Raw genomic sequence first — 17,896 nt, forward strand, 5'->3', positions numbered from 1 at the left:
TGAAACAAGCATTTCTATTCCACAGGAAGTTCTGGTATGTCCACATTTGCTTTCACTCCAAATAAAATGAAGAAAATCCATTTCTTTTACTTTCCTGAATGTTGGAAATTTCAGCACATTTCCCCTCGACATCAGCAAAACACTGTTTTCCTCAGGTAAAGGTGCTTGGTGTAATAACAATGAAACATTTCAGGGTAATCATAAATGTCATACAGGAAAGATGGAAATTACTATTTCACTATGATCTACAACATTAATTGAAACTGACTGAGGTGTCCAAATCTAAATGAAATAGGTTCGCCTTGCCACACTGATTTGGTTGCTTTTGCTGCACTGGGGTTTCAGGCATTCTAACTAGCTGAGTCTAACCATTCATTTCAAGGAACTGAGGATTTCAATGGATCGCAGGCAAGGCATAATGAATGCACCCCTTAATGCAATCCACTTCAAACTGAAGTCATTGAGGCTGCTTGTGCCAAAGGAGACAAGCACTGTGAGCATAACAGCCTTTACCACCCACACCAGGGCAAAGGAAACTAAATATCTAGCGTTTTCAGGTTATCGCTTCTTGTATTTCTTATTACTGCTCTGCATGAGACAAGGGAGTATGACTTAAAAAGACAGGAACATGTCCACATTTGGTACCAGTTATACACTGGTTTACACCAGCCAATGGTCTCCCATGTAAATTATCAACCAGCTCACTTCAGTGTGCTTGTTACCTTCCTTTTCCTCAATTACCCAGTCTCAGCTCTGCTGCTCTGATAGACACTAACCATATTGCAGCCTCATCATTTGAACATGCAAATCCCATTAAATGTAATGGAACCACATAGACCATTTCTTTTGTTTTCAAGATATCATGCATGCATTCCTTTGCTCTTTAATGTCCACACCATATTTCCAGCTTCAGGGCTTCCTATCTAGCTCTGCCATTCATTCTGCAAAACTAGACAAAATCTATATTCCATTCTATTTACATCAAAAATATGGCATTTCCACTGTGAGAGGCTACTTAAGTAAACTGAGGCACATGAACCAGGTTTTCTTCCTCCTTTATCATTAACTAATAAAAGCTTTGCCGAGGTTTCCTGTTTTCTACCTACCCCTAGTGTAGTGTCATATCACCATTCTTTGGCCAGGAGAAAATTTCTCTTGCCTTTCAGAGCTCCCACCCTCTAATACTGCAAACACCTTACTCATTAAGTCCTTCCATATGCTTGCCCTAGTTCATAAAAAATCCATACAAATCTCGACTCTCTAACTGGTGAATTAAAGGCACTTATTAGTAAATGACTTCATTAGAAAGTACCGTGTTTAACTGAAAATGAATTCCATCATTGCTAAATCATAGGAAGAAGGACTCGTTTGCACAGAGAAAAAGCCAAAACCAATATGATAGAAAAACAAATAAAATCACGATCAGTACTGAAAAGGGTGAGTAAATGATTGTTCCTTGTAAAACAGGGACAAAGAAACACAACGTAATCATGAGGTAGCAAGCAAAACAGGCAAAAAATACCTTTTCTCACAAATGTCAAAATATTGTGGAGCTCACTGCCACAGGCTGATGTATGTGGAAAAGTATACATTCATTTAAAAAAAGAATTAGACAAATTCACAGCAAACAAATTTGTCAGTGACTATTAAATATGATCGCCTGCATTCCACTTCTTCAGCTTCTGGTTCAAGAAACCTTAAACCCTCAATCCCTTAAGGATTATTCTAGTGGAAAGATGTGCTTGCTGTTCCGATGTGGCCTCTCTCATGCAACCCAGAGCAGTATCAGAGGGTCTAACCCAGAGAGGCAATTCTGCCTGTTTATTAACTGTGATTTATATTTATCTAAGAAATCACAAAATATACAATGAAAATATTCAGTGCTACATGGACCCCTCCTTCCACCTTTCTAAGCAAAATATTGGACTACATTGTCTATATACAACCTGCTCAGTTCCTTCCGAGTCTTTCCCACAGTCACACAGCATTGCTTGAAACTTTATTCCTTGGTCCTTTGTCAAGACGACAAAGAGCACACCTGATTCATGACACTGATGACCGAGGCTGTTTGTCATCTACATGCAACTGCCCATTTCCAGCTTTCTTTGCATCCATTTATGATTAATAACGCACACTGCCTATCTTTTGTAGAAAGCATTACAATGTGCTAGGGCTACTGATAACTCCAAAAACTGGACCTGACAATCATATCTATGAGGTAAGATTATTTCTGAAGCAGGTATTTTTTTTATACATATGGAGAATGATCCAAACAGCTGGCTGGCCTCTCCATTTATGAAAGGACAATATTAATTGCTGTTGCACTTGTACTGCTGTGACATCATGAGAAATATTCACATGCTCTGAAACTTAAGTCTGACCTTGAAGATGAAGAAAGGGGCCTGCACTTTCCTGGTTACCTAGAAAAGAGATCTTTAGTGGAAGTGGGACCAGGAAGCAAATACCAGCTGAGCCTTTCCTCTTCCTTTTTCACACCTGTAAGATCAACACCAGCAGCAGTCCCACAGGTGTTGCAGAAAAAGGGTGAAGTCAATAAGTGCTACAGTTCCAGGCGGTACAGCCCAAATCCTGTTCAGTGTGTCCAAAGCCCACAGCATAGTAGTGATTAGCCTTACTGATTTTAATGGGATTACTCAGGCTTCAGGGTAAACACATATTAAGAGCTATGCTGGATCAGAACTAATGGCTTGGCCTTGCATTTCCATCACCTGCTGAGCAGGCTGCACTAGAAGAGGAGATTCCCTGAGCTTACGCGAAGTTGCAAGGCACCCGACACCCTTGGGATCTATCCTAGCGCAGTCATTTTTGTTCCTCTACGAACCCCCATCATTGCTGTATGTGAAGGCAGATCCATATCACAGAGTGGGACACAGTAAACTCAAATCCACATGGTGCAACATACTGCTGCGTGATGTACCAGCACAGGTCTGGACAGCATGCAACACAGGGAAACCTGTCAGCTGTGCTTATTGGCTCAGGCCCAGCACCACCAGTAATTATGGCGATCTGGCGCTAGACAGTGTATTGCTATGTCTGAAGTGCACGCACTCCCCATCTGCCTTTCTATTATGCTTAAGCTCTGTTGCCCTTGGCCTTCTTTCCTCCTGTTTCCCTCAACACAAAGTGGAGTGTTTTTTCAGTTTTCCCATGCAAATTATTATGTAATATACTGCAAAAGATGCTACAAGCACCTATTACACATACACTGGTACACAGTAGTCTGTGCTATATCGCCTACCCTGATTTGCAAGTCATACACTCATTATCCAGCTCCTGTTTTTCAAAATGAAAGCTCAGCAGGACTCTGGATAAACATCAGCCCAGGCCTCCGTTCAACCTCCCAGAGGCTCAGTTCAGCAGGGTGAGCCTGAAGAGTTTAAATTTTTCATCTTTACAGTAATGGCATCCTTCTTTTCCTGAGTATCCCAGTAACACAATCTCCTCAACTGTCTGCCTAGAACAGTGGGATCGAAGTAGCAGACAACGCACTACCTGGCTCCTCCTAATGTTGGTGGTCTCAGTGGAGGAAGCATTTCTATTGCCTAATTCTTCCCTCTAGTATTTCAGGCTCTGCAAATAATAAGACCAGCCCAGAGCAGACAGCATGCTTACATCCACGCTTATTAGCACTAGGCAAGCCAGTTTTGCTCGCCCACAAACCTTCACCCTTCACCTCCTTATTTAATAAATTAAAAAACAGCACTTGAATCAGAGTGCATTGGGTTCACGTACTGATCACAGAGATAATAAAAAGCAGAAAAAGAGCTTAAAATTTGTAAAGGAATGGGAGAAAAAACAGGTGTAAAGGGAGGAGAAAGAAACCCCAAACCAAACAAAGAACAAGGGAGGGGAGATGGAAACCTCCTAAGAGATATTATGAATTCAGGTCAAGATGGAGAAATGACAGAGCCAACGTCTACACCGTGGGGCAGAGCTAATTGAGAGGGAACAGCACGGCCACGATCGTACTGGAGGTTGATTGCCTTGCGGAAAGGCATGCCAGTGACTGCAGCACAAACACCCCAAGAAAGAAACACCGGGTCTTCTCTAAGCAGTATTTAATGCAGACAAGGCTATCTGGGTCTTGTTGTAGTAAAGCCAGCTTGGTCTTATTCGTATGAGTAGGAGGCACTGCAGCCACAAACAGGACCTAAACCAAACCTGCACAAGCCAAGACATTTCCCAGTTAGAAGCAGGAACCTAACAAGCCTAAATCCATATCTAGACTCTGGAGAACCTGCACAAAGCTGTGTTTATTGAACCAACATCTTTCAATGCTGGGTGGCTGCAGGTAGTCGCTGGTGTCCGTATTTATATTCTTTAAACAAAAGCAACCTCCTTGTCAGAAACACAGACACCAACTACTGCTCACTTCAGTGCAAGCTGAACTGCTCGGCACCTCTGGAAAAACAGTTCTGGGCTTTTAGGTCCCTGCATATGGATTCAGATGCCTTGTTTCAGGAAGAGAATTAGAACTGAGTGACTGCCCCAAGGCCCTGCTGTAATTCAGTGGGGAAAAAAAATCCTGGGAACTCAGGGAGTTCCTGTCTCCAACTCCAAACACCCTTCAGTCACACCTCCCAAGATGGAGAAGCCCAAAGAAAGAAATGGAGGTGTGGAAAGATTTATGAAAAGGGAAGCATCATAAATATCATAGGGCTCTGTACAGTCTATGGGTCTCCGAACTAAATGGAAGCTAGGGTAAGTCATAGGGACCTGTATGGCTGCGCACTGCTTACATATGTAAGGAGGCCAATGTGTATTTTTTTGTTCCAGCAAATGTGGAGAATAATTCATACCCCCTTCAGCAATGTTTCAGTGAAACAGTGTTATAAGGCAGTCTGCTCCCTAGCACAAGGGCAGCACAGCAAGACAAAATAAAACAAGATGCACACAAAGCAAAGGCACTTAAGGAGGGACCTGAAGAGATTATTTTGCTAATCATACTGTAGTCAAGCAAAGACAAAAATCTGGTTTTGGGGTGTCTAGATAAGGGAAGCAAACTGACTGAAAAGAAGGGAAGGAAAATGAAAATAGCAGCGGAAAGGAAAAGGAGGAGTGGGGCTGCTGCACCACAGGCAAACTGAGAGGAAGAGCTGGGAGTCTGATGTGTTCTCATCTGTATACAGAGTAGGTTGAACCCTCAGGGAGGACTGTACCTTGCATAAACACCCATGACTTATCCAAATGAATGAAGAGGCCTGTACAGCTAAGCCATCATCTCGACTCCCTATAATTAGCATGGGAACCTATTAATTTATCCACACTGCTGGGCAAAGAGATGAGCTCAAGTCTTTCCAACTCTGAAGCAAATTCCTTTAAAATGCAAGCATCTTTTCAGAGCTTTCATTGCCAGCATGGTATCTCAGAGGAAGGACAGTGCTGTGGCCCACCTTGCTCTCTGCCCTCTGCTCACATACGTGTCCTTCTGACAGCCAGAGCCATCATTTACATGGAGAAACAACCCAGCTTAAGGTTTTTCACTGGGTGTGAGGGTTTCTGCATTAGAGCAGCATGCAGGGATTTATGCAGGGAACTGTCAGAGCTAAAAGCAGCTTGAGATCCTTAGCTCAAGCTAAGGACCGGCTCTGCAGGACTCAACTCATGCTGATCCGCAGGGCAGGGGCCCACAAACATCTACCAGCAAACTACTGCATCAGCCAGTGGGGCAAACAGAGACTGTACGTGGGTGGTAGAGATGGAGAGTACCAGGCACTGCCTGCCACGTGCTTGGCAGAACAGATACCTTGTGCTTGTCACAACGCAGAGCTGACACACCTGGGCTAGGTAGGCACTTCTCTCCTCCAAACACCCACGAGTGACCTGGCAGCCACACAGGGTACTCTCCTTAGCAGGCGGCTACAATGTGGAAACGGCCTTTAAGAACCAAGGCTGCAGCACAGGGGAACCTATGGATCAGCTCCTGGAGGAAGGATATCAAAAGAATTGACTATGTTCAGAGAGCTGGAGAGCTACTGCGCTAACAGAAGCAATGGCCTGGAAAAGCATGTTTGTCCCATAAGCACTAGGGTAATGCACCATGTTAGAAGGTCCCTGGTAGGCACCCTGATACCACCTGTGTTCATCCTTCTCTAAATTGTGTAGAGCATCTTGCCTCTTTTTCTGGTATTGCCCTGGCCAGGGTAACTTGTGCCTCAGCTACCTCTAATATACAATAGTGCTCAGCATAGAAATCACAGGAAAGCTCCATTTGCAGATACAACAAGCCACAGCCTCTCCCAAGGCCTCTCAGAACTGTACTCTGAGATTCAGACTGATCTTTCCCACCAGCTCTGGACCTGCTGAAGTCCCAGCTGCCAACCACAGCAAGACTGAATGGACTAAAACTCAGATATTGCCCTTCTTTTCTGGACCCTCTCCCAGGAGCACTGGAGTCAAGAATATGAGCAGGGTATAAGTACCTGCTTCCAGTGTTGTGCCATGCAGCACTAGCTCTAAACTAGACTTAAACAGCTGTGCTGATACTGGAAAGGAGTCTAGTGCTTAATTATCCTAGTATTCCCCCAGTCTAAGATACCCTGCAAAGGGCAGCCTTGTGCAGTACTTTACTAGTGAGTCTAACACAAGTATCTCTGAGTAAGTGCAATGCACCATGCAGACATCTCCACGGGAGTAATGAAATCTGGTTGAAAATTCTGGGCAGAAGGTGGAGGGTAAGATGTGCTTTGCTGAGAAGAGTTCAGACAAGGAATTCCCTGGCAGAAAGAATTTAGTATATTCTGAGACCTGAGCCAAGGGCATAGTGTTAGGACTGCCTTTCTATGATGAAGGAAGAACATCCATGAATGAGGCATGGCTTTTGCAGTCCACATCTAGCACTGTCTGTTGGAAAGTCAAGGGGAGCAGAGCCTTAAGTGTAACAGGACAGCAATGCTCCTACCACATCTTCTCCACAGCACTAAAGAGCAGGGTGGCAGGATGAGCTGACAACTAACCGCACCCAGAACTTCTACAGAGAATAAGGATGAGGTCAAATTGACAGGAGGGGAAAGAAGGAGAACAAAAAAGGAAGAAAGTGGGTGGGGAGGGTGTGACAGGGTGTGACAGTGCTAGTTAAAGCAAAGAGTGTAATTGGGCTTCTCTGTAGACTGAGTGGGTTGAGCCTTGAGGGACAGATTGTATCTCATACACAATTCCCATACCTTGCAAAAATCCACAGTGATGGAAAGGGAATTTTGTCCCTACTCACTGTAGAAAACAGGGTGATGAAGGCACAAAAGACTGGAAGATACCATCAAACCCCATTCATTGGCTTCCATGCTGCAGGTTTCCAGTCTGTAACTTCCTACTCCACATGCATGCCACAAAACACATCCCAGTACCTTCCAGCAAATATAAGAACTATAATAAAAAGGTCAAAAGCTACAACTGTGATGTGCACAATGAGTTGGATGGGTAGTTTGTTTGGTGAGACTCTCAGATGATCACAGAAACTGGGTCTGCAGAGACAGACAAATCTCTTTTCTCATCTCTCCTGCCAACATTCTCTGCTGACCTCGAAATACATCACCAAACAGAACCCTGGGAGAAAGAAGAGAGGCTTTTTTTTTTTTTTCCACTTAGATACTGGATGCCTTTTAGTGAAGGAAATTATCTATCAGATGGATTCCAGCTCTTTGTTTTTCCTCAGTTCTCAGTTTTCTTGTGAGCATCCTCTTGACTGGAGATGTTTATCTGGCAAGTCACTAGCCTTTGGAGTTCAGTCCAGCACCAGTTCCCATTGTATCAAGCAACTTTCAGAAGGAGATCTCACCACTTGTTCATTCTTGAATGATATTAGGTATTTTCCCAAAATAATCCTCAATCTATTAGATGCCTACTAAACAACCTTCAGAAGAGCTTACTATTTCAGATTTGAGGAATTGTTTTTAATTGGGCAAATCATAGATTTCCCAGCATTTCTGTGGCCCTGAACACATGAGATAAGCTTATGGGCTGAGGTTTTTTCCAAGGTTATCTCTTAGGCTTCAAAATTCAGCATCCGAGTAGCTTATTCTATTCTATCTCTGTGCCATTGATTCTGTGCTTCCTGACTTTACTGTCTATCTGCAATAATCTCTTGACAGCAACAGAACTGGAAACAGCTTCTTGTCATTATTTAATGATTGTATCCTTCAAGGCAGGTACTGGATTAACAATAATTGGATTAGCAGAGAATGGATTTTATTCCTGTTCAAAACGAACAAACCCCCCCTCCTGTAATAGTTTTCTTAGATGTGTTCCCTGTCCCCTCCCCTCGCCCTCTTTTTTTCATCCATCAGAAAAGCAAGTTTCCCCAAAATTTCTCTTTTGGTTTTCAAGCCGAAAGATAATACATTTTTCAGCTGTCAATAAAAGAGGGTATTTTTCAAGTAGGTATTCTTATTTCACTAGAAAAGCCCCAGAAACTTGCTGTTCTATATTCCAGTGAATAATCTCCTCCTCTCTCCTCCGGATTCTTAGATGGTCTCTAAAAATCCAGATCATGTGAGTACACCACAACCATTAACGTTATTCCCAGCACAAAATCTCTCTTTGCAATAGAGAGCTGCTATCATCCAGTTTCTGAGGCAGACAAACAAACAGACGCACACACGCAAACTTGCCCCAAAACAATTCATTTATGGAAGGAAAAGGATCAAGTCCCAAGATACTGCCTGATCTTTCCCTTCCCTGCAAAGCACAACTGAAGAAGCTACTTGCTGTTCCTAGGAACATTCCTTCCAATCCATTAATTCAAAGATGCACTCATCCAGAGCAAACATGCTCCAAATAAATATACATACAAATTAATAGCCATGTACAGTAAAAGAATAAATATTTTACCATCCAGCTAGCTCGCTTGACATTCATCTTATCTGATTTATCAGGGACAGGAAATACAACTGATGGAGCAGTGTGGGAGGACAGCCGTTTCCACACTTGGCAAAATCTAGGTTTTCACAAAGTACAACATCTCCAGTCTTGCCTGCTCCAACTGGTTCAAGAGAATTGGGCAGAGGATAAGATATATAACATGCCTAAAGAGGCCATTTGCAGACAGCAGATGGGGCTGGGGTTAAAAGACCACCCTAACATACCAAAAATGTTCTTCTTCATTAAAGACTTCCTGTGATACTTTCTGAAAGTCCCTTACGCTGACTCTTTATCCTTGCCTATAAAATGGGGTACAGAAATCTTTAGTTAGAGTAGGCTGCAAGCTCTCTGGATGAGGGCTATACCTAACCGCATATCTAGTGTTTGTCACAATGAGGTCCTTTCTCACACATAGTAGGTAAAAGACAATTGTTTCTCCCTTCAATTTCACACTCAAATGTTAGGGAAATGTCAGAATTAAGGGCTGTCCTCTACTTAAAGACACAGTCTTTTTGACCAGAGAATCACATGTCACTGAGTTGATCATTTCCAGTGCACACATACACCATCTAGGTTTCCAGTTGGACAAACTCCTTGCTCTGTTGCACTGTATGACTTCATGAACAAACGTGGCCAGGGCTGTGGACACGGCAGGACTGCTTCTTCTGGTGGCGACAGAGTCTCACAAAATCAGTGCAGATTTTTTAGAGCAGATTCAAGTGGACCCAGGCTCTGAAGTGCAGACACATGTTCCCCTGACCCAGAAGGCAAGGCTTGCAAGTGAAAAATCAACTTGCGCAGCTTCTTTCCCCTTTTGACCACCACCATTCACCCACCCAACTAAGATTTGGCATTCCACTTGCAAGTACAGGCTAACATAACACCATCAGGTCACCGCAACCAAACAAATTACCACTCTTCAGCTGACCCTTAGTAGTAGCTGCCTGAATAGACACTCTTTGTCTGTGGCAAACAGAAGGTAAAACCTTTCATGATGACCATACTCATGGATTTTACCTCACCTTCATAAGCCCACTTGATGTCTGTACCCTTACTCATTTTACTGAATAGGATCTCCTCCAGCTGCTCTCGTCCCTCAATTTATCTTCCTCTTCTGATGCCTACAACAGCAGTATCTGAGCGCATCTTGATGAGACATTTCTGTAAATCTGTTTTCTAATTATGAAACTAATTCGAAAGAAACAAATAGAAACAACCTCAGAGGAACACAGACATTTTATTTACAACATGCTGTATCCCAGGAAATCTCTGCTGGAAACTACAAAGAACCAGATTTGTAAAAGTAACAAAACACATCAAATTAGCGTATCAGCCACTGAAATGAGAACTAAACCCCAAAGACACAAAAACAACCCAGTTACTTACAGTTTGGCTGCGGTTCTGGAGGAAATTTGAGACGGATAATGGCCAAGATTATGAAAACAACCACAGGCCAGGAAATTAAAATGAATGACCATACCTATAAAATAGCAATGAAAATATATTGGTTATGTTTGTTGTGCTGATGTGTTCCAAAACTTGTCTGGAATGTAAAAGTACTATCCTGAATGAGTTGTAAGATGCATTGTAAATAAAATCTGTCTTCATACACACACTATTAAAAAACAGGTATTATTATGCAAGAAGAAAAACTACTAAGTTGCAAATAACAAGCACGAAAATAAGACAAGCCTTCCTAATGTTTCAGTTTGGCTGATAATTATGGGACACAATGCTTAGACAACTTTGTCCAGCTTTGAGACACTGCTATGTAACAGTAAAAGCATGCTGAGAAGTACAAGAATTCTTGCACTACTGACTGCAAGATATGAGAGCTAAAGTGAAAAGGTTGATTTCACTGTCAGGGTAATACAGCACTGCTCCAACAATGGCTTAAAGATTACTTTGATTTGATAAATTATACTCAAAAAATAAAGTGTTTGACATAGAAATGACAACTCCACAGCATTTTTTTCCAGAAGTTTCACCATTCTTCACAAACAGTAGTTCAACCTACAGTAATACTAGCAGTATGGCTAAAAGGAAGAGGAGATTCATAGTATTAATTTAGAAACTGAGCTCATGTGAAGAAAGTGGTTTATGCAGTCATGTATCCAGTCAGTGGTAGAAGTCACATTTGAACCCCAGCCACCAGAACCCCTTGTATGAGCTCCTGACCAGAGCAACCTAATGCTTTAAGATCTCTGCCACCTTTACATTTCCAAATTGTAGCAGTCTGTGTAGATGTAGAGCTGAGATGGAGGGAAGGTGATGTAAAACTGGTCTCCTATGCTTAAAAAGGTATGAAGATTTATTAAGCTATTGTCTGTGGCATGAGGGTTGACTGTTTCAATGGATGAGACTGAAGAAAATGCAGCCTGCTTACCATCCAGTACAATAAAGTGATCTAGGTAAGAGGCCCAAAGTCAGTCTTAAAATTGCAAGCCTTTGAGTTTTGTAAGCTAGGAAAAGGCAACTCTTCATGTAATCAATTGCCTCTGCACTGGTTGGCTAGTTTGCTACTGTGCTTACTAGATTAGAGTCTTCCATCCATCAGTAGTCAAGCTCAAACCACCCGCTGCTGCAAAATTGCTGTGTTACCTTCATGGCAATTTTTGAAATTGCAAAGATGTCTTTCTTCAAAATCATCCCATTTTTCATCATTGTGTTGCTGTTTTTTTCAGATCTGCACATATTACCCAATACTGTTTTTCCAGAGGTAATTCCAAGCCCATAACAGTGTTTTCATTTCCTTAGCACTTACTGGCACGTAAAAACAAACAGACAGACAAACAAATCCTGGAAAGCAATTCAGCTTAAAGATGGTTGTTTTACAGCAACTCCATCCATATCATCCCTGATAAGATGACACTCAGCTATACCAAGTGGAAGCAAGGTTTTATTCCCCAAAACAGGGAACTGACCGAAGTCAAACCACAAGTCACCTCCCAACACATTCCTTTCCCCTCAGAGAAGGCACTGCTGTAATTTCAGAATTCAGCAACATTTTAGCTTTTACAGACAGCACCATTTCTGTCTTTTAATCATGCTGCCATTTATAATGAGATTCATCACTGAAGCAAGCACCTTTTTATCATTTCTTTATGTCACATGCTTTCCCTATAATCAATCCCCAAACATGCTGTTTAACTCAGATTAATTCACATGCACACAGTATTATTAACACATCCTCCTTGCTTAGAACCGTGTAGGCTAAGGTAAAATTATGGGGTAACAGCAAAGAAACTGATATTAGTCAGAGGCTGCCTAAAGGAAGGGCAAGAGATCTGTCATTTGGGGAGGGGAGGGGGGGATGAATAAATTCTGGTTGTCTCTACTCTGGGAAATCTTTGTACCTCTCAGTTCAGAGCTAAAATGATGCTTCTGCTCCCCTACTGTCCAGACAGCAGTTCTCTTAGTATCTCTGTGCCTCAACTTAACAGGGTTTAACAGTAGTTGGGAGCATCAGTTGCAACGCTACAGTGTTCCCACTGTCCCAGGCATTTCTAGTTAACAGAAAAAAGACAACCACACCAGCCAAATTAATTGCAGGTGAAACATCTTAACTTGAACAGAGCCATCACAACTGTGAATTTGGCTCTTGGGACATTAAGCACTGTGCTGTGATACAGGTTGCATAACCCTTTGGTTGCTGGATATTTCACTGCTAAAAGTAGATTTCATTATTCAGACCTCACTTAGCTCCTCATTCCCTGAACACAAGTACCTTTTGTCTCCCTCACGCCCCCCTTTAAATAACCAAGCTGCCTAGGAATGATAGATGGAAAGGCATAAAAGTACAAGAGGCACTAACTTCCCCAGTTCCCCTTCATACGTAGACTAAACCTTGCTCCCTAGAAGGCTGCAACCTAAACTCATGTCTATTCCTTCCTCAGCAGGAGTAACCTGTATTGAGACACTCTCTGGCCACGGGTACAGAACCTCTGCTGATTTCAACAAACACTGACAGTCACGCAAGCTATAGCTCTCCCCGTGCTGCACAGGTAAAGGCAGTCTCTTCAGGGGCTCTGCAGAGAGCGCACGGAGGAAATACAAGTGTAAAGCAAAACGCAGAATCAAATGTGTTCCCCAGCCCTGGGGAGACCAGTAAACTGAGCAAGAATGATGGGAAAGCACTTCAGTCCCTGGGGGAAGATGGGAGCTGATTTCTGGCAGACCATGCTGTGACACACCAGCCAACCCCAGTGAGGGCAGCCACCACCAGCACAGCTGTGGGAACCGCGTTCACAGGTTACCTTTACTTATCAAGAACAGAGAAGCACAACTGAATGCTTCTCTTGAGAAGCAAGTACACTAAAGAAACCATCTAAAAGCCAGGTCCACCAGTGAAAACAAATTACACAGATAAAAAACTGCAAACAGCAAGGAGAGAGAAATCTGGATGTGTTTGGGAGCAGAGTTCTAGATTTATCTCCTCACACCCTCTTCAAACTGAGCAAGTTCCCTAATTTGGAGAAAGGGAGAGAAACAAAGGAGGGTTGGAGGGAACTGCCTGCCATAAACAATCAGCTGTGACCAAATTTTTATTTTGACCTTTCAGTTCTACAGAATTGACATTTCAACTCTGCAGGAAACAAAGAGAAGAATTAAATCAAGTGAGAGTGTATGATCAGAACTAATGATAGGGCTTAGGTTAGCATTTACTCTGACCATACAGGAACTAGAAGAGACATGAGCTTTCTGCTTTTAGCAAGGCCGTTTGGATTGTTCTTGAGAAATAAGAGAGCTTGTTGGCTATGATCCTCAGGTTCCTCTGGATCTCAGAAAAAATCTCCTGTATCCTTCGCAGCAGCCACTGACTTGACCCAACCCTAAGGCATACAGCACGTCTGCAGCTGCTGCGGAGGATCACAAGGAGTCAGGTGAACTCAGCATCTCTCAGAATCAAACTCCAGACCCAAGAGAGGCAGGAAAGACCAGTCAAGAGAGGAAGCATGTAGTGATTAGAGGCCTTTCCCTCCATCCCCATTTCACTCCCTCTATGGCCACTTTTCTTCCATCTGTCATCATTTTCTGCACCTGCCAACACTTCCCATTCAAACAAAGACAGTTTAAAAATCATCACATTTGGATTACTAGCAAGAGATGGGTTGCAATACAAGTCCATTAACTGCGTGTGATTCTGCTGAAATTACAGTGCATTTGTATAGAAACCAGCCTCAGACAAAACTACTGGGCAGACACTGCCTGGACATGCAATGCCACCCAGAGAGGCAATGCCTCTCTGATACTGCTGGAGTTCAGATTGCTCTCTGGACATCACTAGCGATGGTTTATCTTCGGAAAGAAATACCATTTGGGATGTTTGATTTGCAACACACTGGACTGCACTGGAAAACTGTTCTTCACCTGCATCTCTCTGAGCCATCTTTTTCTTTGTCAGTCGTTCACAAATGGCTCTATACAAGAACACCCTCCTCCATCCCCAAATTCTAGGGACTCCCTGGAGGCTTTACACAGACTGCCCGGTCTGCTCCCATGGGAGCAGATTCAGGACTGTAGCCTTAACTTCGGTCTGCTTGTGAGTATGTGTGTTTGCATGGACCACTGCCCTGAGAAAACACCAGAGGCACCAGTGGTACTCAGTCTGGACTCTAGAGCCAGCATAAATGAGCTCCAATGCAAGACACACACCTCCTCTTCCATGTAATTCCCTTCCTTCCCCTTCTGCCTCCATCACCAGCCTTCAAAAGTCTTTCTATTTTAATACTGTGATCTTCCTCCCCTGCAGTGCCCTCCTAGGTCCTCAGCCCCTGTGATTTCCAGGTCCCCCTTCTCTACTACTTTGTTTTCACACTCACCGGCTGCCTCTTGACACTCAGCCAGTTCTTCCACAGCAGGATCCTCAGGTGCTGAAAGAGTGCAGCCATCCTTGGCTGACCCAACCAAAAGCAAATGGGCTGGCTGTGTATTCTTCCTCCCTAGGCTTAGGAGGCAAAAGTGGAGGCTCTAACCCAGGTGGGCATCCAGTGTCCAGTATCCAAGCCCCTGCCTCTTCCCCACAGCATAGCTCAGAAGCAGCTACCTCATCCACTTGTGGCTGCTGTACTCCCCGTAACTGTCGCTCTTGTCCTCACAGCAATAGCTCCTAGCAAATTCAACAGGTTATTCTTCTACAGGCAGGCAGACAGATGCAGCAGCCTGCCTCCACTTGTGTTAATTATAATATCCAGCCTCTCCTGGCTGCTCTTTGTTCAAGCCCTAACCGATAAAATGGATAGCATTCCAAAAAGATGCTTCTGCTCAAACAAAGGGTGAGGCATGCCTCCTCCTCCTCCTCCCCATGATGAAACTACCTATCTGCCCACACACCGCTTCTGCTGGAGAGGTGTCATCAACAGTGAAGAGTTAGGCCACCTGCCAGGCCAGTCTGACTTCCCTCAGTTCACAGGGAATGGCTGGGAAGAAGAAAGCATTGCCGGCTACAGCATGCACCTTCCTGGCGCTGCTGAAGTAGAACTCACTTTTTTATACTTTTGAGTGTCTCAATTAAACTGACCCATTCAGGGAAATTTCATGATAGAGTTAAGACATATAAATTAAAATCCCAGGGACTTACCCAATTGCTCGGCTTCCTGCATCTTGCCTTTCTCTCCAGGGAGATCAATCCTGCAGTTATAACTGTCTGAATTCAATATAACACATCAAATCAAGTGGGAATGGGATTGCAAGATTAGGCCCCACATAAAGACTTCAGAGCACTAGTGTGACTTGAACACTCTTTTTCTTATTATTGAGTTTTTCAAGCTAGTGGCAAGATAGGTGGAAAACCAGCTGGAGATCAAAGGAGAGAGTAAACTGCAGGTACAGAAGGAAGCACAGACAGCAGTAGACTGCACATAGCATCAAGGAGTATAACAAATCCGAGGTTTCAAACCAGATACAGAGTTGCCCGATGAGTTCAGGTCAGCCAGCAGAGCTCTGATCCCACCCGGGAGAGGACAACACATGCTTCAGTACCCCATCTGCTAACACTGAGGGCACCCTCAAAATCAACACGCTTTTGTTACAGATCAAGTGTTAGGAAACCATCAGGCAATTCAACAGACAGTGCAACTCCTCTGCAATGGTCAGAGACCAGTCAGAAATTAAGGCTTTGAATTAAAACCCGACTTCTACGTCACAACTTGAGTGTTTGGGTAAAATGAGACCACCATGTTTTGGTCTTACAAGCTCACTGAGGGACTGAAACAAATGGGACTTTTCAAGTCATTTATCTACCAGGGGAACTGAAGGGCAACAGTATGCATCCCTTAGAGAGAACTGTGCCCGGTGCTGCAAGCAGACACTGTCCACTGTCATTCACTAAAGTGAGGCTTGCCGCAGGAGCACAGATACAAATCCCCCAAGGGAGAGGTGCTATCTCAGTGCAAAGCTGGCACAAGTTAGGATGCTACTGTGCACTTTTTCAGTTTTTCATGATGAAGAGTCAGGGTTTCAGCCAGACTAAGGACATCAGAAAAAGTACCTGCCTCAAAAACAAGCAGATTTTTCACTGGAAAACCAGAAAACAAAAGGAATTGAGCAAAAGGAAAATACTGAACTTTTGACCAAAAATGGTTTGGAGCACTCTCACTTAAGGATTAAGATATCTGCATACGGTAGTTTCATGGCTAAATTTTAAGGTTGCAAGGGGTTTAATTGCTTCAGTGCATAAGCACAATTTTCCAAGAGAAATAAAATATACTTCTGACCAGACAGTGATTCATCAAATATTTTGATGAACAAACATGAGCCTCCCCAAATTTTTGATAAGTCTAGGTATTTAGGACTCTCCTCCTAACTTGGTCAAACACTCCATGAGGCTACATAGAGGTGTGCCCTATGCCTCAGTTTCCCCATTTGTCTGCAGTAATGACAACTCCCAAAGGAGAAGAAAGCCGAGTTTTGGGAATGGGAGATCCTGCATGATAGACAAAATATTACTGTTCCTCTCCCTTTAGGGGTGGCTGAACCCCTACCAGGATCTTTGCTTTACTATGTCTCCCAGTCACCAGCCTCACACCAGGAACCTCTTTAAATTATCTTCTGCTCTCCAACGTTGAACAAAACTCTGCTTATTTATGAAAGCTCTTGCACTGTTGTGCATGGCAAAATGACTCATCAGGTTGCAATTACAAAAGCTCCAATTACCCATGATCACTCCTCATGGTTTTTATTCCCATTATAGGAACCATTACATGGGCTGACAAGGCCTGACCCATTTTCTGTATCCCATGGCTGTTGGGCGCACTATACCACCTTGAAGGAAGAACATGGCAGCATGGGTCCCTGCCAGTGGAGGCAAGTCATGCCCACCAACTACCCTTGTTGCTCCAACAACTTAAGACAAGATATACTACAGTCTAAACCTCCCTGTCTGCCTAAAATAGTAAATGAAACTAAATTTGAGCAAACACAGCAGCACTATCAATACCCTGAAAGGCAAGGGTTACCTTCAACACCTAACATCCAGCTTTGGGACATTTAACATCAAACCCTAACACGTAACAAAATCCTGACCCCACAGCAGGCTACCCACGTCCTTCAGCACCAAGACAAGCCATGGAAGACTTTGCTGCTCCTGGCATATTTCATAAAAAACACAGATCAGGAAAGATTCTCCTGTTAATAGCATGGCATTTCTTCCAGACATGAACTAACTTTGTGCCTCAGAAACAGAAAACATCTTGAAGCAGTCCTCCCTTTAAGGGAGCAGGGACAAAAGCGGAGGCAGCCATCCTGCCAGCCAGAATGATCTTGGAGCAGGGGAGCGTTGATCTAAGGGTGGCTGCAAGAGCTGGAAGAAAGAGAGAGAGACATGGTACCCAGTGAAGAGAAACAGCTTCTCTGGACTGGTTAGGAAATATTTCAAAGATGGGAATAGCAACAAATACTGATGGAGAAGTCCCTGCTCCACCTATTTAGACCTTCTAAACAGACTGGACACTCCAAGGGTGGGAGTGGAGCTGGAGCTAAAATAAGCCTAACAGATTTCCCTGGTATAACTTTGATAGTG

General features: G+C 43.5%; 1 protein-coding gene across 3 annotated transcripts in view; it reads right to left on the reverse strand.

Annotated features, from left to right (window-relative positions):
• Positions 1 to 17,896, reverse strand: part of ABCA12 (ATP binding cassette subfamily A member 12) — a 120,141-nt gene that overhangs the window by 74,734 nt on the left and 27,511 nt on the right. Inside the window, exons 6-7 of one of the 3 annotated variants that reach the window (XM_064515352.1) lie at positions 15,458 to 15,523; positions 10,264 to 10,357 (exon numbers count right to left, since the gene is read on the reverse strand). In XM_064515352.1, coding sequence (XP_064371422.1) covers positions 10,264 to 10,357; positions 15,458 to 15,523 — 160 coding nt within the window. Of the gene's footprint in view, positions 1 to 10,263; positions 10,358 to 14,699; positions 15,066 to 15,457; positions 15,524 to 17,896 lie in introns of those variants that run through there. The other 2 variants (XM_064515353.1, XM_064515354.1) reach the window with 2 other exon arrangements.

Source organism: Dromaius novaehollandiae, chromosome 7, assembly GCF_036370855.1.
Source record: "Dromaius novaehollandiae isolate bDroNov1 chromosome 7, bDroNov1.hap1, whole genome shotgun sequence".
In the NCBI taxonomy this organism is placed as follows: Eukaryota; Metazoa; Chordata; class Aves; order Casuariiformes; family Dromaiidae; genus Dromaius; species Dromaius novaehollandiae.